Source organism: Danio rerio, chromosome 8 (assembly GCF_052040795.2).
Source record: "Danio rerio strain M-AB ecotype USA chromosome 8, GRCz13ab, whole genome shotgun sequence".
NCBI lineage: Eukaryota > Metazoa > Chordata > Actinopteri > Cypriniformes > Danionidae > Danio > Danio rerio.
The window spans coordinates 54,507,501-54,529,856 of NC_141028.1; the positions used below are offsets into that span (position 1 = coordinate 54,507,501).

A 22,356-nucleotide genomic window follows, 5' to 3' on the forward strand; every position below is an offset into this window, starting at 1 on the left:
CTTTTGCTACTTTTAGCTCGGCGCAAGGGTCATTTTGAGGTGTTGCGCCACGCTGTTTAAATAGCAAATGCATTTGCGCTCAGATGTGCGCCCATAGGCGTTCTGGTCTAAAAAAAGCAGGTGTGTTTTGGCGCGTTGCTATTTTGAGAAACTATAAATAGTCTGTTCTTTAGACCAGAACAAAGTAGGTCTATTGTCTGGCGCAAAGTGCGCCTGGCTTACACACTACACACAAGATGCAGAGCAATACGCCAATATCTTTACATATGAAAAATATATAATATCTTATATATATTGACGTAAAGTAAGTTCACTTTTGCTTTTGCTCTCGTGGATAGGGAAACCTTACCGCACAGGCATCAATTAGCCTATAAATAATTAATTTTGTTTGTTAAGCGTTTTGTTTCAAAACTATTTCTAAATTCAGTTCTAATTTCCAGCAAACGAATAAATGAACAATATTAACGAAGTGTGCTCAAAATACTGAGTTATTTCCAAATACACATGCTGTGCCCCATATGGTCTAAAACCTGACAGGTGGGCAAATCTAAGCTTGTTTTTAATAAAACAAATATAAATATGGATATAATAAATAATACTGCTAATAATAATAACATTATACAAAAGCAAATTGAATGAACTGAAAAAGCCTCCCGAGATGAAAGTATGAAGGCAGTGGTTTTTAAATTCATGTAGGCTAGAAATTAATATGTTTTGTAATATTTTAATAATTTATATTTATATCCTGTATATATCCTTATTATATATATATATATATATATATATATATATATATATATATATATATATATATATATATATATATAAATAGGATAGTGAATGAATGTGTGAATATAAAACCAACTTTACCCTAATTACTTTCACGTTTAATAACTTTAAATTTCACATAGTGTTATATAAAACCAGCTTTACCTCTATGTATAAGTTCACACACCCTGCCAAACAGGTGCCATTCGCTGTCAGAATGTAGTTGTTTTTCTTGTTGATGATTACTCGGGTCTTGTACAGCTCCATCTTCTTACCTTTTCTTTGTAGTACTAAAAACTGAGGTTCTGCCTAGCCAAAGATTTGAATCTGGTAATCATGGAATGTTATTTCTGGCACATGTCCACACATCCACTCAACTTCTCTCTTGTGAAATCACTTGGAGCTTTAATGAGATTATATTTGGGGTTGGATGCTTGATCATTTCATCTTATAGAAGTCATCTCATGGAGTCTGAAGTATGAGGAGCGCTATTCTGCTGTAGAATTTGCCCTCTCCTGTGGTTTGTAATGTAATGGGCAGCACAAATGTCTTGATACCTCAGGCTGTTAATGTTGCCATCCACTCTGCAGATCTCTCGCACACCTCCATACTGAATGTAACCCCAAACCATAGCTTTTCCCTTACCAAACTTGACTGATTTCTATGAGAATCTTGGCTCCATGTTGGTTCCAGTGTCTCCTCTGCAGTATTTGTGATGATTGGGATGCAGTTCAACAGATGATTCATCAGAAAAATCCACCTTCTGACACTTTTCCAAATGATCAACTTGAAGTCAAGTTATTATTTGTTGCTTTTACAACTGAGATCGACAACAAGACTTTTGTCAGGTGGAGTTAGAGAATAGTTATGAGACATGTTTAACGGATTATATGCAGCATCCTTCATTTGTTCTCTTAGTTTAGGAGAGATCTCCACTAAAGTATCGTACTCAGAGGGGAAATGTGCTTTATGCAGTGGCACAGTTCTAAAAAGCTTGAAGCATCAAAATTGGTTCTAGGTAACAGCCGATCACCATGACAAGGAATCGATACTCGGTATAGGCTTCAAAAATCCTGATCTGAGCATTCCTTATTTCCATATGTTTTTCCATTATTTGTATAATGAGTGTATATGTGATACAATAAATCAGTAGAGATCAATAACATTTAGGATTCTGTGTCCTAAATACCCAGAATGCTTTGCGCTGACACCACTCTTTTTCTCTGTCTAATCTGCTCTCTTTGGCTTTTTGTATTGAAAGATTTGCCTCAGTATGAAGCTACCAAAGCCTACCTGCCAAAAGCGCCAGACGAGCTGAGCCTGCAGCAGGCCGAAGTGGTCATCGTTATACAGGAAGTGGAAGGTAAGCATGAACTGTAGCTGAACCCCAAATGGCACACTATGCACTATGTACTTCTGCACTTACATGTTCAACAGCATAGTGTATGTCTGTAGTGTCGAATTGGGACACTAATGGTTTTTATACTACGTGGAAATTCAAACCGTTTCCCTGATGACGTTTGTCGGTAGTGATGGGTCGTTCATGAACGATTCGTTCTTTTTGAACGAATCTTCAATATGACTCGGGAACTACGAGTCCTTTCAAGGAGTGATTCGTTCATCTGCGCGTGCGCACATTTTGCAGGTAGTATTGTTAATTTTAAGTCTTCATCACATTGGCAGAAGCCAATCATATGCGTTTAGAGCCGGAAAATGAATTGATCCACTCGCCTCTCGAGTCCTCTATCGGGTCTGAGTCACTCGTTCCTCACGGGCCAATCATATGCGTTTAGAGCTGGAAAAAGAATTGAACCGTTCATCTTTCGAGTCCTCGGGTTTGAGTCATTCTGTCATGTAAACAACGAATGATCATGGCTCCTATCGGCTTAGACAGTGCATTGGTTAAGATTATATGTGACTGTCAGTGTAACGTGAATGAACCCCTGACATTTGAAGACATGAAGAGGTGAGATGAGCAAAGAGACAACAATACCTTCAAGATTAGATAAACAATGAATTATTATTTTATCCTTATTATATTCTACTTTTGACTTATTTGTCGTGCAGTCAACCTTTTGGGCTTGTTGTAGATGTGTTTGGAAGCAATTCGTAACATTTTAATAATATTTTGGCAAATTGAACCAAATGAACCAAATGACTCGAAAAAAGATTCGTTCATCTTGATGAACGAGACTCAAAGATCCGAGTTAGTAAAATGATCCGAACTTCCCATCACTATTTGTCGGTCGCCGAATCAGTGAAATAAATGACCAAAGTACCAAATAATACCTGCCAAGAGTATAACCGCATTCACCATCGGGAGGCGCTGTAATCACTCTTGAAGGAGAACTTTGCTTTTACAATCCACAATAAATAATCCAACATGTGCACCCCATCCGCTACACGAGCGGCCGTTAAGTGCGTGAAGTGTCCAACCTGATGCACTTAATTTTACCGGTTGAACGAGTGCATCATCCGGGTAACTAAAGTGCACTTATTATTTTTTATGAGTTTTCAGTATGAATGCACTACACCAGTGGTTCTCAAACTGTGGTACACTGTACTAGTGGTACACAGGCTTCCTTCTAGTGGTACGTGGAGGAATGAAATATGTCATGTACATGCTACACACATTTAAAAATTTATCAAAAATGATGTAAATAATATGCCATATAGCCTATAGTTCTGAGGTAATCAGCCACGTTTTTTTTAACCTTGCAGAGATGTAGCTGCTTTACTGGGCCTTCTACGCTATTGTATTTCAATACTGCTCATTTTGGTGGTACTTGGAGAGACAATTTTTTTTCTGAGGTGGTACTTGATAAAAAAAAGTTTGAGAACCACTGCACTACACTATTTATACAACAAAATGGTGTAGAATAGTGCATAAGTATGCAATTTAAGACGCACCTTTAGTCTTGACGTCATTTGTAATGTAGACTAAGCAGACCGCTATAATGGGAGAAACATTTTTCAAAGCTTCAACAATTGAACCTCGCAAAATTATTCAAATGATTTGAAGCATTGAAAATGTCACAAAGCTGTAAATGCAACAACCGCTCTGGAAAAGCACGCATTATAATTGCCTTTTTTAACTCAAATGTTTTATTAAACCTTAAGTTTCTTGTTACTCTTGAAACCCTAATTATTTTATTCTATTGTGTAATACTAATACTGTTATTAGTTCAGTTGTTTTTCCCCCACTCAGAAATGACTTTTGCTGCTAGTTCCAACTACTTATTTAAAATGAGTTGAAGAAACATTTCTTAAGGTTTTTGGGACAACTAAATTGTTTTATGTTCAGGCCTATTAATTGTGTAAAAACAATTACGTAAAATAATTGGTTTGTGTTGAGACAACATGAAAGAATTGTGTGGAACCCATAATTGTTTGGTGTATGTGTTATTTCTTAAGCATAGAAATCGGAATATTGGTGTGTGCTTTTTAATGTGGCAAGGACAATAATTAAGGGGTGTTTACTTTAAGATGGTGATCGGACGTCTTTATCTGAAATTTAAGTTAGGGCTGGGTCGATAAAAGATATTATATTGAAACGTGATAAAATTGTCAATGATTTTTACTCTATATTGATCCAAGGGCAGAAATGTACAACAATGGGAATCTTAAAGTGTGTTGATAATAGAGATGTTCTGAATTTTCGGCCACTGAAATGTTATGCCATTTAATGGCCCCTCTAATTTTTGTAGCTTCAGTCATTTTTGGGATACTCTAAAATTTGGAAGCAACAACTACTGATATCGAAATATATCGTTGTCCTTTAAGATGGAAAATAATTATTGAGTGTGCATTTTTGCCCTATGTAGCATGGATTGGATGCGCACTCCAGAATCTAGACAGATATAGTAGGTGATCCAGGTACTTCTCGCATACTGTTTTTTTTTTTCCGAATTCGGACATGCTACACAGCTAGCATACTGTGTTTTTAGCGTACTATATAATACGTATGCATACAATTTGAAACGCAGCACAGATGTTTTGCTAACTCTAAATGTCTCTTTTGGAAAACAGGTTGAATCGCACATTTGCAAAATTATCTCAGATCAAATTTAGAACGATTTCTTCACATTATATAAACAAGACACATAGTTTAGAGAAAGGACAAAACTGGTTCAGATTCCCCACTGGGGGGGCCATCTGTGGGAATCATGCTAATTTTATGGTACTCCTCAGATCACCACAAGCTAAAAGCCACAGAATTATCAAAACTGACATGGTGTTAATTTGATATGCCCATCCAATCAAAAGATTTGTAAATAATTCAAAGCTTCATGAAGCACTACCTCCACCCTGCAAATACCACTTTAGTGTGTCACAGTAACAAATAGGATATGATGACATCCTCTGACTCAGTGTTCCCACAGAAACTCCCACAATGCTTTGGACTGAAGATTCAAATGTTTGTTGTATGACTGTTGTAGGTTGGTGTTATGGAGAGCGCATGAGAGATGGAGAGAGAGGCTGGTTTCCTGCTAGTTGTGCCACTCAGATCACCAACCGCACCGCCATGGAGAACAACATCCAGCGTATGGAGAGACTCCGCAAAGAGACCAACGTTTGAACCGAACCCCAGCCGCAGGACACTGTTTGTAGAGATGATTTTTAGACTAGTGTGAATCAGGAACTGTTAACAAACACCACTCGTACGAGATTAATGTTTCTGGTTTTTATTTCAGCTTGCCTTTTGTTAAAATTCATGTTTGGATACATAAAAAGTTATTTAAAAATGTCAAACTGACCAGATATCAAATTACATTTAAAAACCATTTGGTGTAAAAACTTAAGACCGATTTAGAAAAACATCTGCTGTTTCCCCAAAAGTTTTAGCTGTCACAAAAATAATGGAAAAACAAAACAAACAAAAAAAAAAGTCTGCATAGAGTCTGCAGGCAATCGGTGGTAATCTGGTCGAAATGCATTTTTGCAAGCTTAGACGATCGAAGTCATATCTGTTTCTTATTGCTCAGATGTTGGATGTTGTTTCTTCTTGACAAAACTGTGAAAGCAAACACACACACAAAACACTAAGTCAGCATGCTTGAAGCAACTCATCAGTCACAAGCACTAAAATGTGTGTGAAAGGACAAAGCAGACAGTCTGCTAAATCAAATCCACTCCATCATCATCTAACCTTCAATCAATGAAAAGTGCGAGCTAAAGCTAAAACATCATTCATTATCTAGAGTTACGTCTAAAAGGAGCTAATAAGGCATTAAATCAGTCCACCAGCACAACTTTCATGACATTTAAGCACAAATCACATGAAAATGACTGCACATTTTACAATCCGCTTGGCTAAGGTTGTATTTAAAACATTTTCCACAAGAACTTCTGCTTAATTGTCATGAAATAACACCAAACATCATTCTGCTTCAAATATTCTTTATTTCCTTTAGGCAACAACAAAACATTTAAGCAAAATGTGCCTTTCAGATCTTTCATGAGATTCTCTCAACAAAAACAATTATAGAAAAAACGAAACAAAAGAATGCTACTGTACAAATTGCAACACACTTGAAGATCAAGTATGTTAAAGTACATGCAGTACTAGCTGAAATGAAACGGCGTCACCCACCCGGCCGGATGGTCTGGATGTTTAAGCCGGTGGCGGTTTAATCTGCTCCGCCCTGTTCGGCTTCGGGAGCGGCTGATTTGTCGGCTGATGCGTCGGCTGCCTTGCTGTCCTTGCCGTCCTGAGGCTTGGTTGTCTGGGGGCGTCTGCGGCGGTAGTTGAAGTTGCGACGGTAGCGACGCTGACGGGGCTCCTGGTTCTGTCCGCTCTCGCTCTGGTTCTCCTTATCCTCCTCTCCGTCCCGCACTGGCCGGGGACGTGGGGGACCCCTGCTGGAACACAGATGATGAAGTGTCCATCAGATTTCCAGTATCACCGTTTCTAAGGCAGTGTGTTTCTCAACCACAATCCTGGAGGACCACCAGCTCTGCACATTTTCCATGTCTCCGTAACCAAACACACCTGATTCAGATCATCAGCTCATTATTTAAAACTGAAAGACCTGAAATGGGTTTGACAGACAAAGGAGATTTCCAAAACATGCAGTGCTGGTGGTCCTCCGGGACTATGGTTGGGAAACACTGATGCTCAAACTACTTTACAGTTCTAACCAAAATGTAAGAGCACAAACAGGATGGGACAGCTATTGGTTTTATAGTAACACTTTACAAAACAGGACCCTGTACATGTTTGTAAATACATTAATGAATGTTTAGTTTATTAGTTAAAGTATGTGCTTGTTAAATGAAAATATAGATGTTAACTTTAAGTGTGATAATGTTACAAGAACAGTTCTGGATTTTTAGTTGTGTCCATAAATACATTATTAGTTCATGATACTAAATACACAGTCTTTCACAACGGGAAGTCTATTTAAAGAGCAATAGAAGTTAGTTTAACTAATAATTTGAATGAACATTTGGCATGAACATTTTTTCGAATGATCTAAGCATTAGAAAGAATGCAGTTTACTATTGCAATTTCTTAATACTAAAAGCAACATATGAGGTGACTTAATTCATTTCTCTCACACACACAAAAAAAAAGGGGGCGGTTAATTAGTAAAACATTTAAAAAGCAAAATGCTCCAGACTTGCACTTATTCGGTGTATCTTGCAGTATTATGGTTTAGCTTTTCTTCTTCCTAAGCTCGACTGTGCAGGATGGACATAATGAGGTTTGATTTGTGAGATTTATAAAAAGAAAAAAAAAAAAAAAAAAGGTTCACACAAAAACAAATACCCTTTTCATTTACTGAAACTAAACCTTTACAGTGTTTGACCACACTGTAGAAAGCTAAAAACAGTTCTTGGTGCATGTGCGACTCTAGTCAGTCATCAAAATACAAAAACTGCATCACTTGTTTGAATGAGTGCCTTTGCACTTTCATAAATCAAGATCAAAAATGACAAAATCAAATCATAAGGACTAGTCACACTTGCACAGAGATATTGATCGACTCTTTTGTATGCTTTTATTTTTATTCTAGAAAACCCAGAACCATTTACTGCTCTAATAAAAAATCCCCAAAGACCACAGATTTAGCTAAAAAGGAGAAGAAAAATTAAGTCATCTACATCTTAGATGTAGGCCGGTCAATATCAATTTTTTTGTTAAAAAACATTTTGGACCAAAATGTATAGCGATAAACAATATTATTGTCATTTTAAGAGCCTTTTATTAAATAATGCCAGAATGACAATATATCAACCACAAAACAAATACACTTCCAAAGAACACAATTTATTCTTAAGATTGTTTAATTACCATTTTAACTATTTAATAATCAGGCACTGGAATCAAAAAGTGTGAAAAACGCATATTGTAAACAATAAAATGTTAACAAAAAATTTAAATAGATTAAAAGTGAAAGGTAATAAGTAATAAAGGCTATGATATGTTAGCAGATCTATTTTCAGCTGTAAGTCATCCACATAAAAATATACTCTAGGAATTACTACAATGTTTAGAACCATAAAGAGGCTGCTCAGTTAAAACGTTGCTAGAACTGATTATGTATGGGCGATATATACTGCATCACCAAAAATGATCGAGGTCAAGTCCATGTGTTGTGCAGTAAGTCTATATATTGATCGTGACAGGCCTACTTCAATGACCCAAGAGTAATTTATCAGGAAACTTGTAATTTGGGGTGGATCATTCTATTAAAAAAAATAAATAAATAGAATTGCTAAATTAATACTTAATTAAAACAATAGAAAAAGAAAACTTAAATAATGAAAATTATGAATATCTGAAAGATCTCCAAAGTCCAGCAGCAGTATTGTTCCTCTTATGACATACAAACCTTGGTCGGAAGCCTCTGTAGTAGTTCTGCCTCATTGGTTTGTTGCCCTGGTCTGGACCCCCTTGGTTCTCTTCACCTTCACCACCCTAAAATTCAAGAAAAGCATCCATCAGTTAAAAAGCAGCTTCCAATTCAATTTACTGACTGATGCTCAGGCATCACCAAAAGCATACCTCTGTCATTTCTCCTCTTTGTGAGTTGGTGTAGGGGGGGCGTCTGCCGTAACGCCTCCGCACGAAGTATGGTGGGTAGCGCCGTCTGCCGGGGTAAGTGGGTCTGCGCTGCTGCTGCTGCATCTCCCCCTCGGGGGCGCTCTCTGCCCCCTCTCTCTTCTCCCGGGGCTCTGCCTCAGGGTCGCTCTGATAGTTCTCCTGGTAGTCGCGAGGTGGGGCCCTCCTGCGTGGGTACCGCCTGTAACGGTTCCTGTCAGCTGCATACTTACTACCCTGCACAGGAACGCCACCCGGGCCGGTAACATTTGCTGCCTCAGCCCCCTGACAGAATGAAGACAATGCAGATCAAGTGTCCGCTAATTTAATAGATGGGCTGTTGCTTTAGATAATGGATGCAGAATTTTCCAGTAAGTCATTCAGAGTCTGGCCAGAAATATGATGCTTAATCAATATCGGCTTCAAAGCATTTTTATTTAGGATACGCAGAGAATTATTTTAGTAGTTCTGATGACAAAACCTCTCTGATTTTGAATTTCAGCTTGTCATTTTTATTAATGGCTTTGTTAGTTTTAGTTTGGCACCGGTTTTTCTTTCTTTTTTTTTTTTTACTTGAACAGAAACACCATATAAATTCAACTTAAAAAAAATAGCAAAATCATAAACTGTTGTTCGGCATGAAAGTGAGAAACATCTTCATATTAAAAGTATCAACATGTATACTTAACAAATTTTGGCAGATAACAAAAACTGATACGTTTTAGTTTTTTTGTACATCATGCACTTGACAACCAAAAGGTATTTCACCAAACATTAAGACCTCATCGCCACCAAGTCTGAACCGATAACATTGGCGACATTAAATAGATTCACTAAATATTGACTGTAAGAAACTAGTCCTAAACTAAAACATCATTCATATACTTTAACAATGTTAATCCAGAAGATGTCACCTATAGAACAGTGTGCTGCCTTCATTACTGCAGTAAACAAAGCAGTGTGACATCAAATACAGCAGGACTATCAACTTCATAAACTACACAGCATCGCAACATTTAAAACTTTAGTATACAACTATAATCAAAACCCTATACTCAAACATGATGCAAAAGTTAAATTGAAACAATACTTTAAGGCCCTTAAAGTCTTAAATGCGAAGTTAATAATTTAGAGAAATTCAAGACCTCACAGACACACTTGATTAGCTCTGAAAACTTATTTTTGCTAATTAATATTTTCAGTTTTGGTTCGTTTTTCAGTGACTTATTAGTTTCATTTAGTTTTACTTTCATTTAACGTGAAAAATTTATTTCAGTTCAGCTTTAGTCTTTGTTGACAACAGAGTTCTTTCAGTAAACAAACAGAGTATAAAACTAACAAAGCAGTTTAAATAAAAGAATTGTGAAGTGCTCTAGTAAACGTCTCAAATAAAAGGCTTGAGTGAACATTTAGGAAATGGCGACTGACAAAGTGTTATAATATAGAAATAAACACTCTGCTTACACGGTCAAGCAGCGTCTAGTGAAGTTTCCACATATTCAAGAGTCAAGATATTCAGCCACCCCTATCCAAGTCAATTAAAGTCAAGGCAGGGGTGTCAAACTCCATACAGGACTGCAACCCACCAGGAATTGTTTAGTTTTAACCCTGCTTCAACACACTTGCCTGTATGTATTAAACAAGCTTGAAGGACTCAGTTCTATCATGTGTGTTTAATTAGTGTTGGAACTAAACTGAGCAGAGCTGCGGCCCTCCAGGAATGAGTTTGACATCTGTGTTATGATTTTGTGCTGTTTAATGCATTTTAATTTAAAGCCCAAAGCTTGACTAGTACTACATAAAAGCAGGAAAGAAATAGTACATTTCTCAATAAATAATTTGTCCTTGACTTTTATTAAACAAGTCCTCAAGCCTAATATTTCTAACTGTGTAGTAAAACTTTTGTTTAAGTCAAACTAAGCTACGACTAAAAGCTCACCTTCTCCCCTTCTACCACGTCGAACTCCACAGTCTCTCCGTCCCCAACGCTACGGAGATATTTCCTGGGGTTGTTCTTTTTAATGGCGGTCTAGACAGAAAACAAAGGCAATCAGAAAAAAATACATCTACCCCAACACAAATATGAAAAGAAAACTGGAGCAAATAATCACCTGGTGCACAAAGACATCTTCCTTTGTGTCATTCCTGCAAAAATAAAGAAAGTGAAAACATTAAAAGCCGAGGACTTCGTGTAAACAAGCATGTTCAGTTGAGCAGCAAGTTAAATATTTGGATAAATATTAGCATGCTAGTGCATGTCAGGTCCTGCTTTGTAAGCAAAGCTCTAATAGGATTGTGGATGTTCCCTGACCCACATATTATATTAGATAGCTCTTCAGAAGCTGAAAGTTATTTACCTGTTGATGAAACCGTAGCCGTTCCTTACATTGAACCATTTCACTGTCCCCAAAACTTTTGTTGCTGCAAAGATGAGGAAAAGGGCTGTTAAAAACAGATTTAGGACTCAAAACAAACTGTTTTTTAAAATACAGATATTCAAGAGTCAGGTTACACCGAATAATGAAAGACGCATTGAGCAAAGTTACCATCCCTGGCTAGCGGAGTTCATTTTGTGTGCTCTATTTATAGCCTCCAACTGTAGAGCTTTTAATAGACTGTGATGCAAAGGCAGCTGCACTTATCACAAGAGCCTCCATCACCATGAAAGGCCCTGACCCAAGCAGTTCAAAGTATTACCTCTCATTTTTGTTTAGATCACAATTTGGTTGACACTTAAAAACAATGAAATCAGGTTTCGATCTAATCTTTAATGCAATCAGAAAAAAAAAAACTTTAATAATCCTTTAAAAACCACACACCCCTTACCCCAGGAGAGGCTTCACATTGATAAGTTACTTAATATAAAAATTAAAAGAATAAACAAAACCTCTAACAGTGCGAGTGTGTGATGAGGGGAAATAAGCGAGCTACATTTTGAAGCGTAAACTAAAGTCTTTATTGTGTAAACTGGGTTTTTGTTGACACATAAGCAAGTCCCTTTAAATTTGACAACCGGCAGGTCCACATGAAGAACATTTCGGATCTAAAATGTTAAAGTTTGGAAGAAATGCTTGCTCTGAGGCAGACGCATAGAAATACTTTAAAAATGTTTTTTTTGTTTGTTTTTAAAGGCCAAATTATTTAATATGACCAATAATATTTTGCTTTGTGGCATTACTACAAACTTTAAACACCAACGTTCACAAAAAATAAGTGAGAAGGAGAAAGAACTACAATAAAACGTGCGTATTTCTAACAAATCAGTCGAAATATAATTCATTTTAATTGATGATTTGGATTTAGTTCAAACCACATTTCGGCAAATAATGCGCGATTTCTGTTATAGGAAGTGATGCTTGAGATGCTAACTGCAGTTAGCACACTAGCCTCAGCCATGTGGCCGGATCGAAGCCAAACACTACACAGACACGCCATCCTCGCTACAGGACACGATGTTACCCAACATTATTTATTTGTGTTGGGATCGCGATAAACAAACGCCGAGGGCCTGTAGTTAAAGGCCCGAAGCGCTCAGTGTTTGCAGCAGCGGAGCAGACAAAAGAACCGTCCATCATCCAAACACCGTGGCGGACATTTTCTAAACGGGGTGGCGAGACACGGACAGCTTATCTTTATCTATACGGCTGTTATACAATCTGCGCTATAAACTGTACGTCGGATGATAAAATCTTGAAGAAGCGGCGTTTTTGGTGTTAATGGAGAGGAGGACACGTATGCGCGACGCGTCAATCTCCTCAAGCGAACAAAGAGAAGGAGATTAGCATGGCTTGTTTTCGCTTTCACAAGAAACCGGCTCCCAAAGTTGGCGATTGCGTTTTAAACAGACACGGTTCGCGCTGACCACAATAATTGGACACGTAACGTTATGATGGGAAGGTTTGCGGTTTACGCGAACAACTATGGTCAATGATCTGGGTCATCATGTCACGATCAAGGCCAAGCTCAAAGATCTGCTTCACGCAGAGTCAAAATCGACCAGTAAACAAATAAGCATACTGATATTATACAAGAAAATTATCAAATTATCTGCTGCCGTAATTCACGACAGCGAGCATGTAAATGCAAGAAGCACGCTGCGTCTCGTATTTGCTGAAGCAGGCCGCGGGCTCGAGCACGCGTCATGGCGGTCTTCAATCCGCACGCGGATGTGATGGAACGCGACACGCGAGTTAACATTCAAACTGGGTGAAACCGTTTAACGTCTCAAGTTTAATGTACGTAAATCTTAACATGTGGTAAATAAACGGACAGCTCCAAAACAAAAATACCAGGCAGGACGCCACGGGTACAGAACACAAATTAAGTTGTGACGGAATAACGACAGCACAGTCGCAGACAGCGTGGCCTTTCTTGAACTGACATACATTTTGTAACATAACTGAAATAAACCCTGGAGCGTTTAAGAAAATGTATTATTCCGAAACTTAAACGACCGCAGGCCAGGGGGGCTTTGGTTTCGCCGACAAGCTTACCGATGACCTTCTTATCCCCCGCGGTAGCTGCGGCTGCCGGGCTGGACGGGCTCTCCGCGTCGGCGGCAGGCTGCGGCGGCTGTTGTGTCTCGGCCTCGCTGCTCATGTTGTTTTCTTGTTGGTAAAGCCGGCGGTGGCTCTCTAGTGTGTTTTCCCGGTGCTAGATGGTAACCTGGGCCGGCGGTGGTGGGGGCTGCTGCCTTCGGGCTCTCCGCTTTCCTTTCTCCGCTCCCGTTGCCGATCGAACTGGACGGACTGAGTAAAAATGCCGGACGATATTCTGTCACATCTCTCCACCCATTCCCCAATCTAATTGGTCGACGAACTTGCGATAAGTCAACGTCAGCTTTTTCGCCGACGCCCATTGGACACTTATGCTATCATTCACATGAGAATAATTGTAGGGCTGACCGGGACTGGTTAAACAAATAATTAGCACCGCCTGCAAATCAAGACCCTATTTAACCTTCCAGACAAACCGGCAGGTAGATATTTAACACACGCTAAAGGGAAACAAACGTTAAACCAGAACATGAGCTTAAGTTCCAGATTTCTTAACGAAGAGATTGACATACATTTATATTTGCCTAAGGGTAGGCTTATATATGTAAAGTGAAATGAAATATGCATGTAAAAGTAAATTAGAAATATAGAAAGTCAGTAAAATGTGTAGATTAGATAGAAACGTACCTCAGATAGACAAGATACTATTTAGCTATATATAATACACATTGTGTGTATGTGTCTATGTGTTTGAACATTCCTCGAAAGTATCATGAAATAAATATAGTCTCCCCCTCACTATTATAAAGCAGAACAAATTATTAATACAAGTTGTAATATATATCAAGAGCTGAAATGACATTAGCATGTTTTCTGAACTATCATGTGGCACTGAAGATTGGAGTAACGGATTGAGGTAAAGTTGGTTTTATATTTCACATATTCATTTATTGACAACTTGTGACATGCTTCCTATATTGTTTACCATGGTACTTTGAATATTCGGTCTGAACTCACGTGTAGGGCCTATAACTTGAACACACCATTAGCACTATTTATTTTACTGTGAACCATGTTGTCTTTGATAGTCACTGGCTGCTAACATTATTTCACCATTTAGAATGCAAATAATGCTTTTCTCAAATTATATTATTAAGGAGAAAGTCCAAATGTGTGAATATAAAACAAATTTGATCTCAGTGAGTAAAGGATGCTAAAAAATCGGCTTTAAATCACTAAAATGTTGGTGTTAAACAACATTTTCATACAAATACAATATATTATATTTCACAAGGTTACCCAATGTGTTCTGATCAAAAAAATGTAGCCTTGGTGAACACGTTTGACTGGTAATGTAGGTAATTAAAATGAATGTTTCAGCATCACTTAATGCTACATAACAATGTTTTGTTGGTTTTAGTTACTAAAACCCCTGGCAAAAAAAATATGGAATCACATGCCACAAAACTATTTCCATTCAATAATCCAACCTTCTGGCTGTATGAAACAAGACTGTAGTCAATTACAACTGTTTTAAGATCAAACAAAGGAAAAAAAAAATGGAATCACACAAATCTGAGGAATATTATATGGAATCACCAAATAAAAACACTGCTAGTACACTAGTACCACCATAGGATTATCTGAGACATGGATTTACAGTATTCTTCGACAGTCGGTCTCCAACTTTGTCTTATTGCACTTGGCGGATCAGATTTGCAGGTTGGAGCCTTGTCATGGAGCACTTTCTATAGTTTCCAAAACAGATTTCAATTGGGTTGAGGTCTGGACTGCTTGCAGGCCATCCCATTAACATTGAATGTCTTTCCTGTAAGAGAAATTGGACAAATTTTGCCTTATGGCATGATGCATCATCACCAGACATCCTTTCAATTGATGAAATAAAAAAATGTACTTGCAGTTTTAAAACAAACATCTGTATCTGATTACAACTGTTAACTAGTCTGCAGTAAAAAAAACAGAAATAAAAAAAAAATAATAATAAATAAATAAATAAAATAAAAAAAGAGCGCTGGCTGACATAACTCATGGTTCCAACATGAGAGATGTCAGTTGAAACAAAGGAGAGGATCTTCACAGAATGTTGCAAAAGATGTTGGTTGTTCGCAGTCAGCCGTGTCTAAAATCGGTACAAATCAACTGTAAAGGTTGTAGAAGTGACCAAGGAATACGGCAAAGCCTCAAGACAGAAAACCTAAAGTAATATGCCTTCAAAACAGAAAGTGCGCAACAAAGAAAATGAGAAACGACTCAATGCCTGTGACCAGACTGTAAGGAATCACCTAAAAGAAATGAGATTTATGTACAGAAAAACCAAGCGAAAACCATCATTAACATGTAAACAGAAAAGATTTTCGGTGGGTTAAAAATAGACAATTTTGGACTGTGGATGACTGGATTTGAGTGATCTTCAGTGATGAATCACAAATCTGCATTGGGCAGGGTGATGGTGCTGGAAATTTTGTTTTGTGCTGTTCCAATGAAGTTTATGAAGACAACTGCCTGGGAAAAAAAATGTCCACAATCATTAACGTTATGGGGTTGTATGTCAGGTAAAGGCATGTTAGAGATGACAGTCATTACATCCTCTATAAATGCACAAGTTTAAATTGAGATTTTGGACACTTCTTATTCCATCAATTGAGAGGTTGTCTGGTGATGACGACATAATTTTTCAGTATGATAATGCATCGTGACACAAGGCGAAATCTGTGAAAACTTTCCTACAGGAAAGACATATAATGTTAATGGGATGGTCTGCAAATAGTCCAGACCTCAATCTAATTGAAATCTGTGGTGGAGGTAAAAGAAAGTGCTCCATGACAAGGCTCCAACCTGCAAAGCTGATCTAGCAACTGCAATAAGACAAAGTTAGAGACAGATTGATGGAGAATACTGTTAAAGGGGTGGTCCGCAGTGCATTTTTAGGGCTTGGTTGTGTTCATAAGATGCAAAGCAATGTGTGCTCATGCTTCATTTGTAGAAAATCACGTAATTTTCTCATACATCTTACTTTGATTATATACAGCTACTCAGCTAACATGATAATAACTCTCATATTTCCTATTTCCTCTGAAAGGCCCGCCCTCAAGAGCCTCTGATTGGTCAGCTAACATAATGTGCTGTGATTTGCGGATCGGCAATCTGAAGTGACATAAAGAGGGTTGCCAAATGTTAAAAAAAGGGACAATATTTATTTGAATATTTAAAAACAACAACGAAATTAGGAATGTAAGTCAGGAAATGTCTCTCGATTTCAATTCACTGTCAATCTGAAGGGTATTAAAGAGGGTTGCCAAATGCTTAAAAAAATGGGTCAATATTTATTTGAGTATTTAAAAACAACAACGAAATTAGGAACTCAAGTCAGAAAATGTCTCTCGATTTAAATTCTCCGTCAATCTGAAGTGAAATAAAGAGGGTTGCCAAATGCTAAAAAAAACGTGTCAATATTCAAGTATTTAATAAAAACAAAACAACCAAGAAAATGTATTTAAGAATGTAAGTCAGGAAATGTCTCTCGATTTCAATTCTACGTCAATCTGATATGACATAAAGAGGGTTGCCAAATGTTAAAAAAAGGACAATATTTATTTGAGTATAAAAAAAAAAAATGTATTTAGGGTTGCAAGTCAGAAAATGTCTCTCGATTTCAATTCTCCGTCAATCTGAAGGGTAATAAAGAGGGTTGCCAAATGCTTAAAAAACAGGTCAATATTTATTTGAGTATTTAAAAACAACAACGAAATTAGGAACTCAAGTCAGAAAATTTCTCTCGATTTAAATTCTCCGTCAATCTGAAGTGAAATAAAGAGGGTTGCCAAATGCTAAAAAAAAAAAACAAGTCAATATTCAAGTATTTATTAAAAACAAAACAACCAAGAAAATGTATTTAAGAATGTAAGTCAGGAAATGTCTCTCGATTTCAATTCTACGTCAATCTAAAGGGTAATAAAGAGGGTTGCCAAATGCTTAAAAAACGAGTTAATATTTATTTGAGTATTTAAAAACAACAACGAAATTAAGAACACAATTCAGGAAATGTCTCTCGATTTTAATTCTCCGTCAATCTGAAGGGTAATAAAGAGAGTTGCCAAATGTTAAAAAAGGGACAATATTTATTCGAGTATAAAAAAAACAAAATGTATTTAGGGTTGCAAGTCAGGAAATGTCTCTCGATTTCAATCGATGACAATCTAAAGGGTAATAAAGAGGGTTGCCAAATGCTTAAAAAACAAGTTAATATTTATTTGAGTATTTAAAAACAACAACGAAATTAGGAACGCAAGTCAGAAAATGTCTCTCGATTTAAATTCTCCGTCAATCTGAAGTGAAATAAAGAGGGTTGCCAAATGCTAAAAAAAAACGTGTCAATATTCAAGTATTTAATAAAAACAAAACAACCAAGAAAATGTATTTAAGAATGTAAGTCAGGAAATGTCTCTCGATTTCAATTCTACGTCAATCTGATATGACATAAAGAGGGTTGCCAAATGTTAAAAAAAGGACAATATTTATTTGAGTATAAAAAAAAAATGTATTTAGGGTTGCAAGTCAGAAAATGTCTCTCGATTTCAATTCTCCGTCAATCTGAAGGGTAATAAAGAGGGTTGCCAAATGCTTAAAAAACAGGTCAATATTTATTTGAGTATTTAAAAACAACAACGAAATTAGGAACTCAAGTCAGAAAATTTCTCTCGATTTAAATTCTCCGTCAATCTGTAAATTCTCCGTCAATCTGAAGTGAAATAAAGAGGGTTGCCAAATGCTAAAAAAAAAAACAAGTCAATATTCAAGTATTTATTAAAAACAAAACAACCAAGAAAATGTATTTAAGAATGTAAGTCAGGAAATGTCTCTCGATTTCAATTCTACGTCAATCTAAAGGGTAATAAAGAGGGTTGCCAAATGCTTAAAAAACGAGTTAATATTTATTTGAGTATTTAAAAACAACAACGAAATTAAGAACGCAATTCAGGAAATGTCTCTCGATTTCAATTCTCCGTCTATCTGAAGGGTAATAAAGAGAGTTGCCAAATGTTAAAAAAGGGACAATATTTATTCGAGTATAAAAAAAACAAAATGTATTTAGGGTTGCAAGTCAGGAAATGTCTCTCGATTTCAATCGATGACAATCTAAAGGGTAATAAAGAGGGTTGCCAAATGCTTAAAAAACAAGTTAATATTTATTTGAGTATTTAAAAACAACAACGAAATTAGGAACTCAAGTCAGAAAATGTCTCTCGATTTAAATTCTCCGTCAATCTGAAGTGAAATAAAGAGGGTTGCCAAATGCTAAAAAAAAACGTGTCAATATTCAAGTATTTAATAAAAACAAAACAACCAAGAAAATGTATTTAAGAATGTAAGTCAGGAAATGTCTCTCGATTTCAATTCTACGTCAATCTAAAGGGTAATAAAGAGGGTTGCCAAATGCTTAAAAAAACAAGTTAATATTTATTTGAGTATTTAAAAACAACAACGAAATTAGGAACGCAAGTCAGGAAATGTCTCTGAATTTTAATTCTCCGTCAGTCTGAAGGGTAATAAAGAGGGTTGCCAAATGCTAATAAAACGAGTCAATAATCAAGTATTTAAAAAAAACAAAACACACAACAAAATGTATTTAAGAATGTAAGTCAGGAAATGTCTCTCGATTTCAATTCTACGTCAATCTGAAGAGTAATAAAGAGGGTTGCCAAATGTTTAAGAAATGGGACAATATTTATTTGAGTAAAAAGAAAAAACCCAGGAAATGTCTCTTTTCCTCAGTTTAATCTGTAAATAAAGCTTTAGTTTACTAAAGTGTTCTTTCTTTTCTGTTTTTAAAGTGTTTCATACAGCCAGATTGTTGAATTGTTGAATGAAAATAGTTTTGTGGCATGTATGCGTTTGCTTTTTCCTTATGAATGAGAAGAGTCTTCCAATCTTCCAAGAGTGGTGATTTAATACTTTTCGCCGGGGGTTGTAATATACATTTCAATTATCATTATTTGCTATATAATATAGATTTTGCCACAATGTACTTCAAAATTGAGAAATGATTAAAACCAGTGTTGGGGAATTGGTTTATACGCAAATAAAAAGCATATCCATTAGCCATTAAATATCCAACAGACACCATTTTAGATTGGCTGCCTCTCTAGATCATCATAGAAATCTGATAAAACCTGATACCAAATTGACAAGCAACAATCAGCAGGATATAGATATCACTCGTTTCAGTGAGAAAATCCCATCACTGACTTCTCCCACAGCATTATAAAAAGCAAGCACTCAATGACCAGAGACGAGACAGACCCAAACGACCCCCTTTTTTCCTCTCTCCCTTTTGTCATGTAAATATGTTTTTGGCACTGTCGCGGAGACCTGGTTGAAGTGTGATTTTATTGTTAATGGTGGTCCCTGTTGTCCCACACAAAGACGGGCTTTAACATTGACCCCAGAAGCCTCCCGCCGAGCCCAAAACTCTTCCTGCACTTCAGCTGAAAGAGGCCTTTTGTGTGCGCGGGACATCATCCAAGAGCGGGAGGGGGTGGGGAGGGGTTTCTGGGTTAGGATGTGGGTTTGAGTAAAAGACAAAGGGAGATCAACTCATAAGGAATTTGCATTGAGTGACGAGGGATTGAACGTGTTGGTTTAGTATCGTCAACTCAAAGCCCTTGACGAGTCAGGAAATGTCTCTCGATTTCAATTCTACATCAACTGAAGGATGATAAAGAGGGTTGCCAAATACTTAAAATAGGTCAATATTCATAAAGTGTAAAAGCAAAATGTGTTTAGGAATTTAAGTCAGGAAATGTCTGGTAAATCAGAAGTGTAATAAAGAGGGTTGCCAAATAAAAAAATGATAAAATAAAAAAACGGGTCAATATTTGAGTATTAAAAAAAAAAAAATAGGAACGCAAGTCAGGAAATGTCTCTCGATTTCAATTCTCCGTCAATCTGAAGGGTAATAAAGAGGGTTGCCAAATGCTTAAAAACGAAACAATATTCAAGTATTTAAAAAAAAAAAAAACTCCCAACAAAATGTATTTAGGAATGTAAGTCAGGAAATGGCTCTCGATTTTAATTCTACGTCAATCTAAAGGGTAATAAAGAGGGTTGCCAAATGCTTAAAAAAAAAAAATAAATAATAAAAAAAAAACACCCAACAAAATGTATTTAGGAATGCAAGTCAGGAAATGTCTCTCGATTTCAATTATCCATCAATCTAAAGGGTAATAAAGAGGGTTGCCAAATGCTTAAAAAAAAAAACACCCAACAAAATGTTTTTAGGAATGTATTATAGGAAATGTCTTTTGATTTTAATTCTCCGTCAATCTGAAAGGTAATAAAGAGGGTTGCCAAATGCTTAAAAAAAAGGGCAATATTTTTTTTGAGTATTTAAAAACAACAACAAAATCAAAATTAGGAACGCAAGTCAGGAAATGTCTCTCAATTTCAATTCTCCGTCAGTCTAAAGTAAAATAAAGAGGGTTGCCAATTGTTAAAAAAAAGAGGACAATATTTATGAGTATGAAAAAAACCTAACAAAATGTATTTAGGAATGCAAGTCAGAAAATGTTTCCTGATTTCAATTCTACATCAATCTGAAGAGTGAAAAAGGGTTGCAAATGCTTTAAGATGGGTCAATATGTATTGAGTTGAGTATAAAAAAAACTAAATGTATTTAGGAATTTAAGTCAGGAAATGTCTGTCAATCTGAAGTGTAATGTAAAGGGTTGCCAAATGTTTAAAAAAAAGGTCAATATTTATTTGAGTATAAAATAAACAAAAACAAAATGTATTTAGGGATGTATGTCAGGAAATGTCTCTCGATTTTAATTCTCCGTCAATCTGAAGTGTATTAAATAGGGTTGCCAAATGCTTAAAAATGGCTTAATATTTATTTAAGTATTTAAAAACAACAACAACAAAATTAGGAATGTAAGTCAGGAAATGTCTCTCGATTTCAATTCTCCGTCAATTTAAGGGTAACTAAGAGGGTTGCCAAACGCTAAAGAAACGAGTCAACATTCAAGTATTTAAAAAACAAAAAATTTAAGAATGCAAGTCAGGAAATGTCTCTTGATTTCAATTCTACATCAATCTGAATGGTAAGAGGGTTGCCAAATGCTCAAAAAACTGGTCAATACTTATTCAGGTATAAAAACAAAACACATTTAGGAATTTAAGTCAGGAAATGTCTCTCGATGTCAATACACTATTAATCTGAAGGGTAATAAAGAGGGTTGCCAAATGTAAAAAAAATGGGTCAATATTTATTTCAGTATAAAAAAAAACAAATACATTTAGGAATGTCAGGAAATGTCTCTCGATTTCAATTCTTTATGAATCTGAAGGGTAATAAAGAGGGTTGTCAAATGCTTTAAAATGTGTCAATATTTATTTATTTAAAAACAACAACAAAATTAGGGATGTAAGTCAAGAAATGTCTCTCGATGTTAGTTCTCCATCAATTTAAAGGGTAACAAAGAGGGGTGCAAAATGCTAAAAAATTAAGTCAATATTCAGGTATTTGAAAAAAAAAAAAAACACGCAACAAAATGTATTTAGAAATTAAGTCAGGAAATGTCTCTTGATTTCAATTCTACATCAATCTGAAGAGTAATAAAGAGGGTTGCCAAATGCTTAAAAAAACAGGTCAATGTTTATTCAAGTACAAAAAAAAGCACAACAAATTGTATTTCAAAAAAGCTGATCAAAATAAAAGGCCTTTCAGAATGTACATCGCACACATGCTTATGAGTGTAAATATGGGAATGCGAGTCATGCTAATAAGCATTTTCATGAATAATAATGATTCTGTGAAATAGGTTTCAAAATTATGTGATTTTCGACGGAGGAGAATCAGAATTAAGTGACTGTTTTTTGTTTGTTTTTTAAACACATCGTAAAAGACGTCACATTTCCCCACACTGGGACACGACGATGGGCAGCTTCGGCTTGTTGTTGGGTCCTGTAGGTACATTCTGCATAAGAGATTTGTGGAGAATTAAAAATAACATCTAGAACATACAA

General features: G+C 36.3%; 3 protein-coding genes and 1 long non-coding RNA gene across 12 annotated transcripts in view; 2 read left to right on the forward strand and 2 right to left on the reverse strand.

Annotated features, from left to right (window-relative positions):
* Positions 1-6,292, forward strand: part of arhgef16 (Rho guanine nucleotide exchange factor 16) — a 48,991-nt gene extending 42,699 nt beyond the window's left edge. For 5 of the 6 annotated variants that reach the window (NM_001123283.2, NM_001442396.1, NM_001442394.1 and 2 more), the window contains 2 exon segments: positions 2,030-2,131; positions 5,208-6,292. In NM_001123283.2, the coding sequence (NP_001116755.2) occupies positions 2,030-2,131; positions 5,208-5,347 (242 nt within the window). In that variant the 3' untranslated portion in view covers positions 5,348-6,292. 6 annotated transcript variants of the gene reach the window in all.
* Positions 5,438-13,620, reverse strand: ybx1 (Y box binding protein 1). Of its 3 annotated transcripts, none has more exons than XR_015497324.1 (8): positions 13,309-13,558; positions 11,173-11,236; positions 10,927-10,960; positions 10,755-10,844; positions 8,780-9,100; positions 6,865-8,692; positions 6,362-6,725; positions 5,438-5,782 (listed from the first exon to the last, which is right to left on the reverse strand). XR_015497324.1 is itself a non-coding variant. In NM_001126457.1 (8 exon segments), coding segments are annotated over 7 exon segments (930 nt in total). In that variant the 5' UTR covers positions 13,415-13,620; the 3' UTR covers positions 5,438-5,782; positions 6,362-6,398.
* Positions 13,621-14,237: 617 nt separating this feature from the next.
* Positions 14,238-22,356, reverse strand: part of ppih (peptidylprolyl isomerase H (cyclophilin H)) — a 58,000-nt gene continuing 49,881 nt past the window's right edge. The window contains exon 9 of one of the 2 annotated variants that reach the window (NM_201205.1): positions 14,238-15,834. In NM_201205.1, coding sequence (NP_957499.1) covers positions 15,754-15,834 — 81 coding nt within the window. In that variant the 3' untranslated portion in view covers positions 14,238-15,753. 2 annotated transcript variants of the gene reach the window in all.
* LOC147842866 (uncharacterized) lies at positions 15,515-17,698 on the forward strand. Its single transcript, XR_015498568.1, has 2 exons — positions 15,515-16,663; positions 17,588-17,698. It is a non-coding gene; the product is annotated as an uncharacterized LOC147842866 (long non-coding RNA).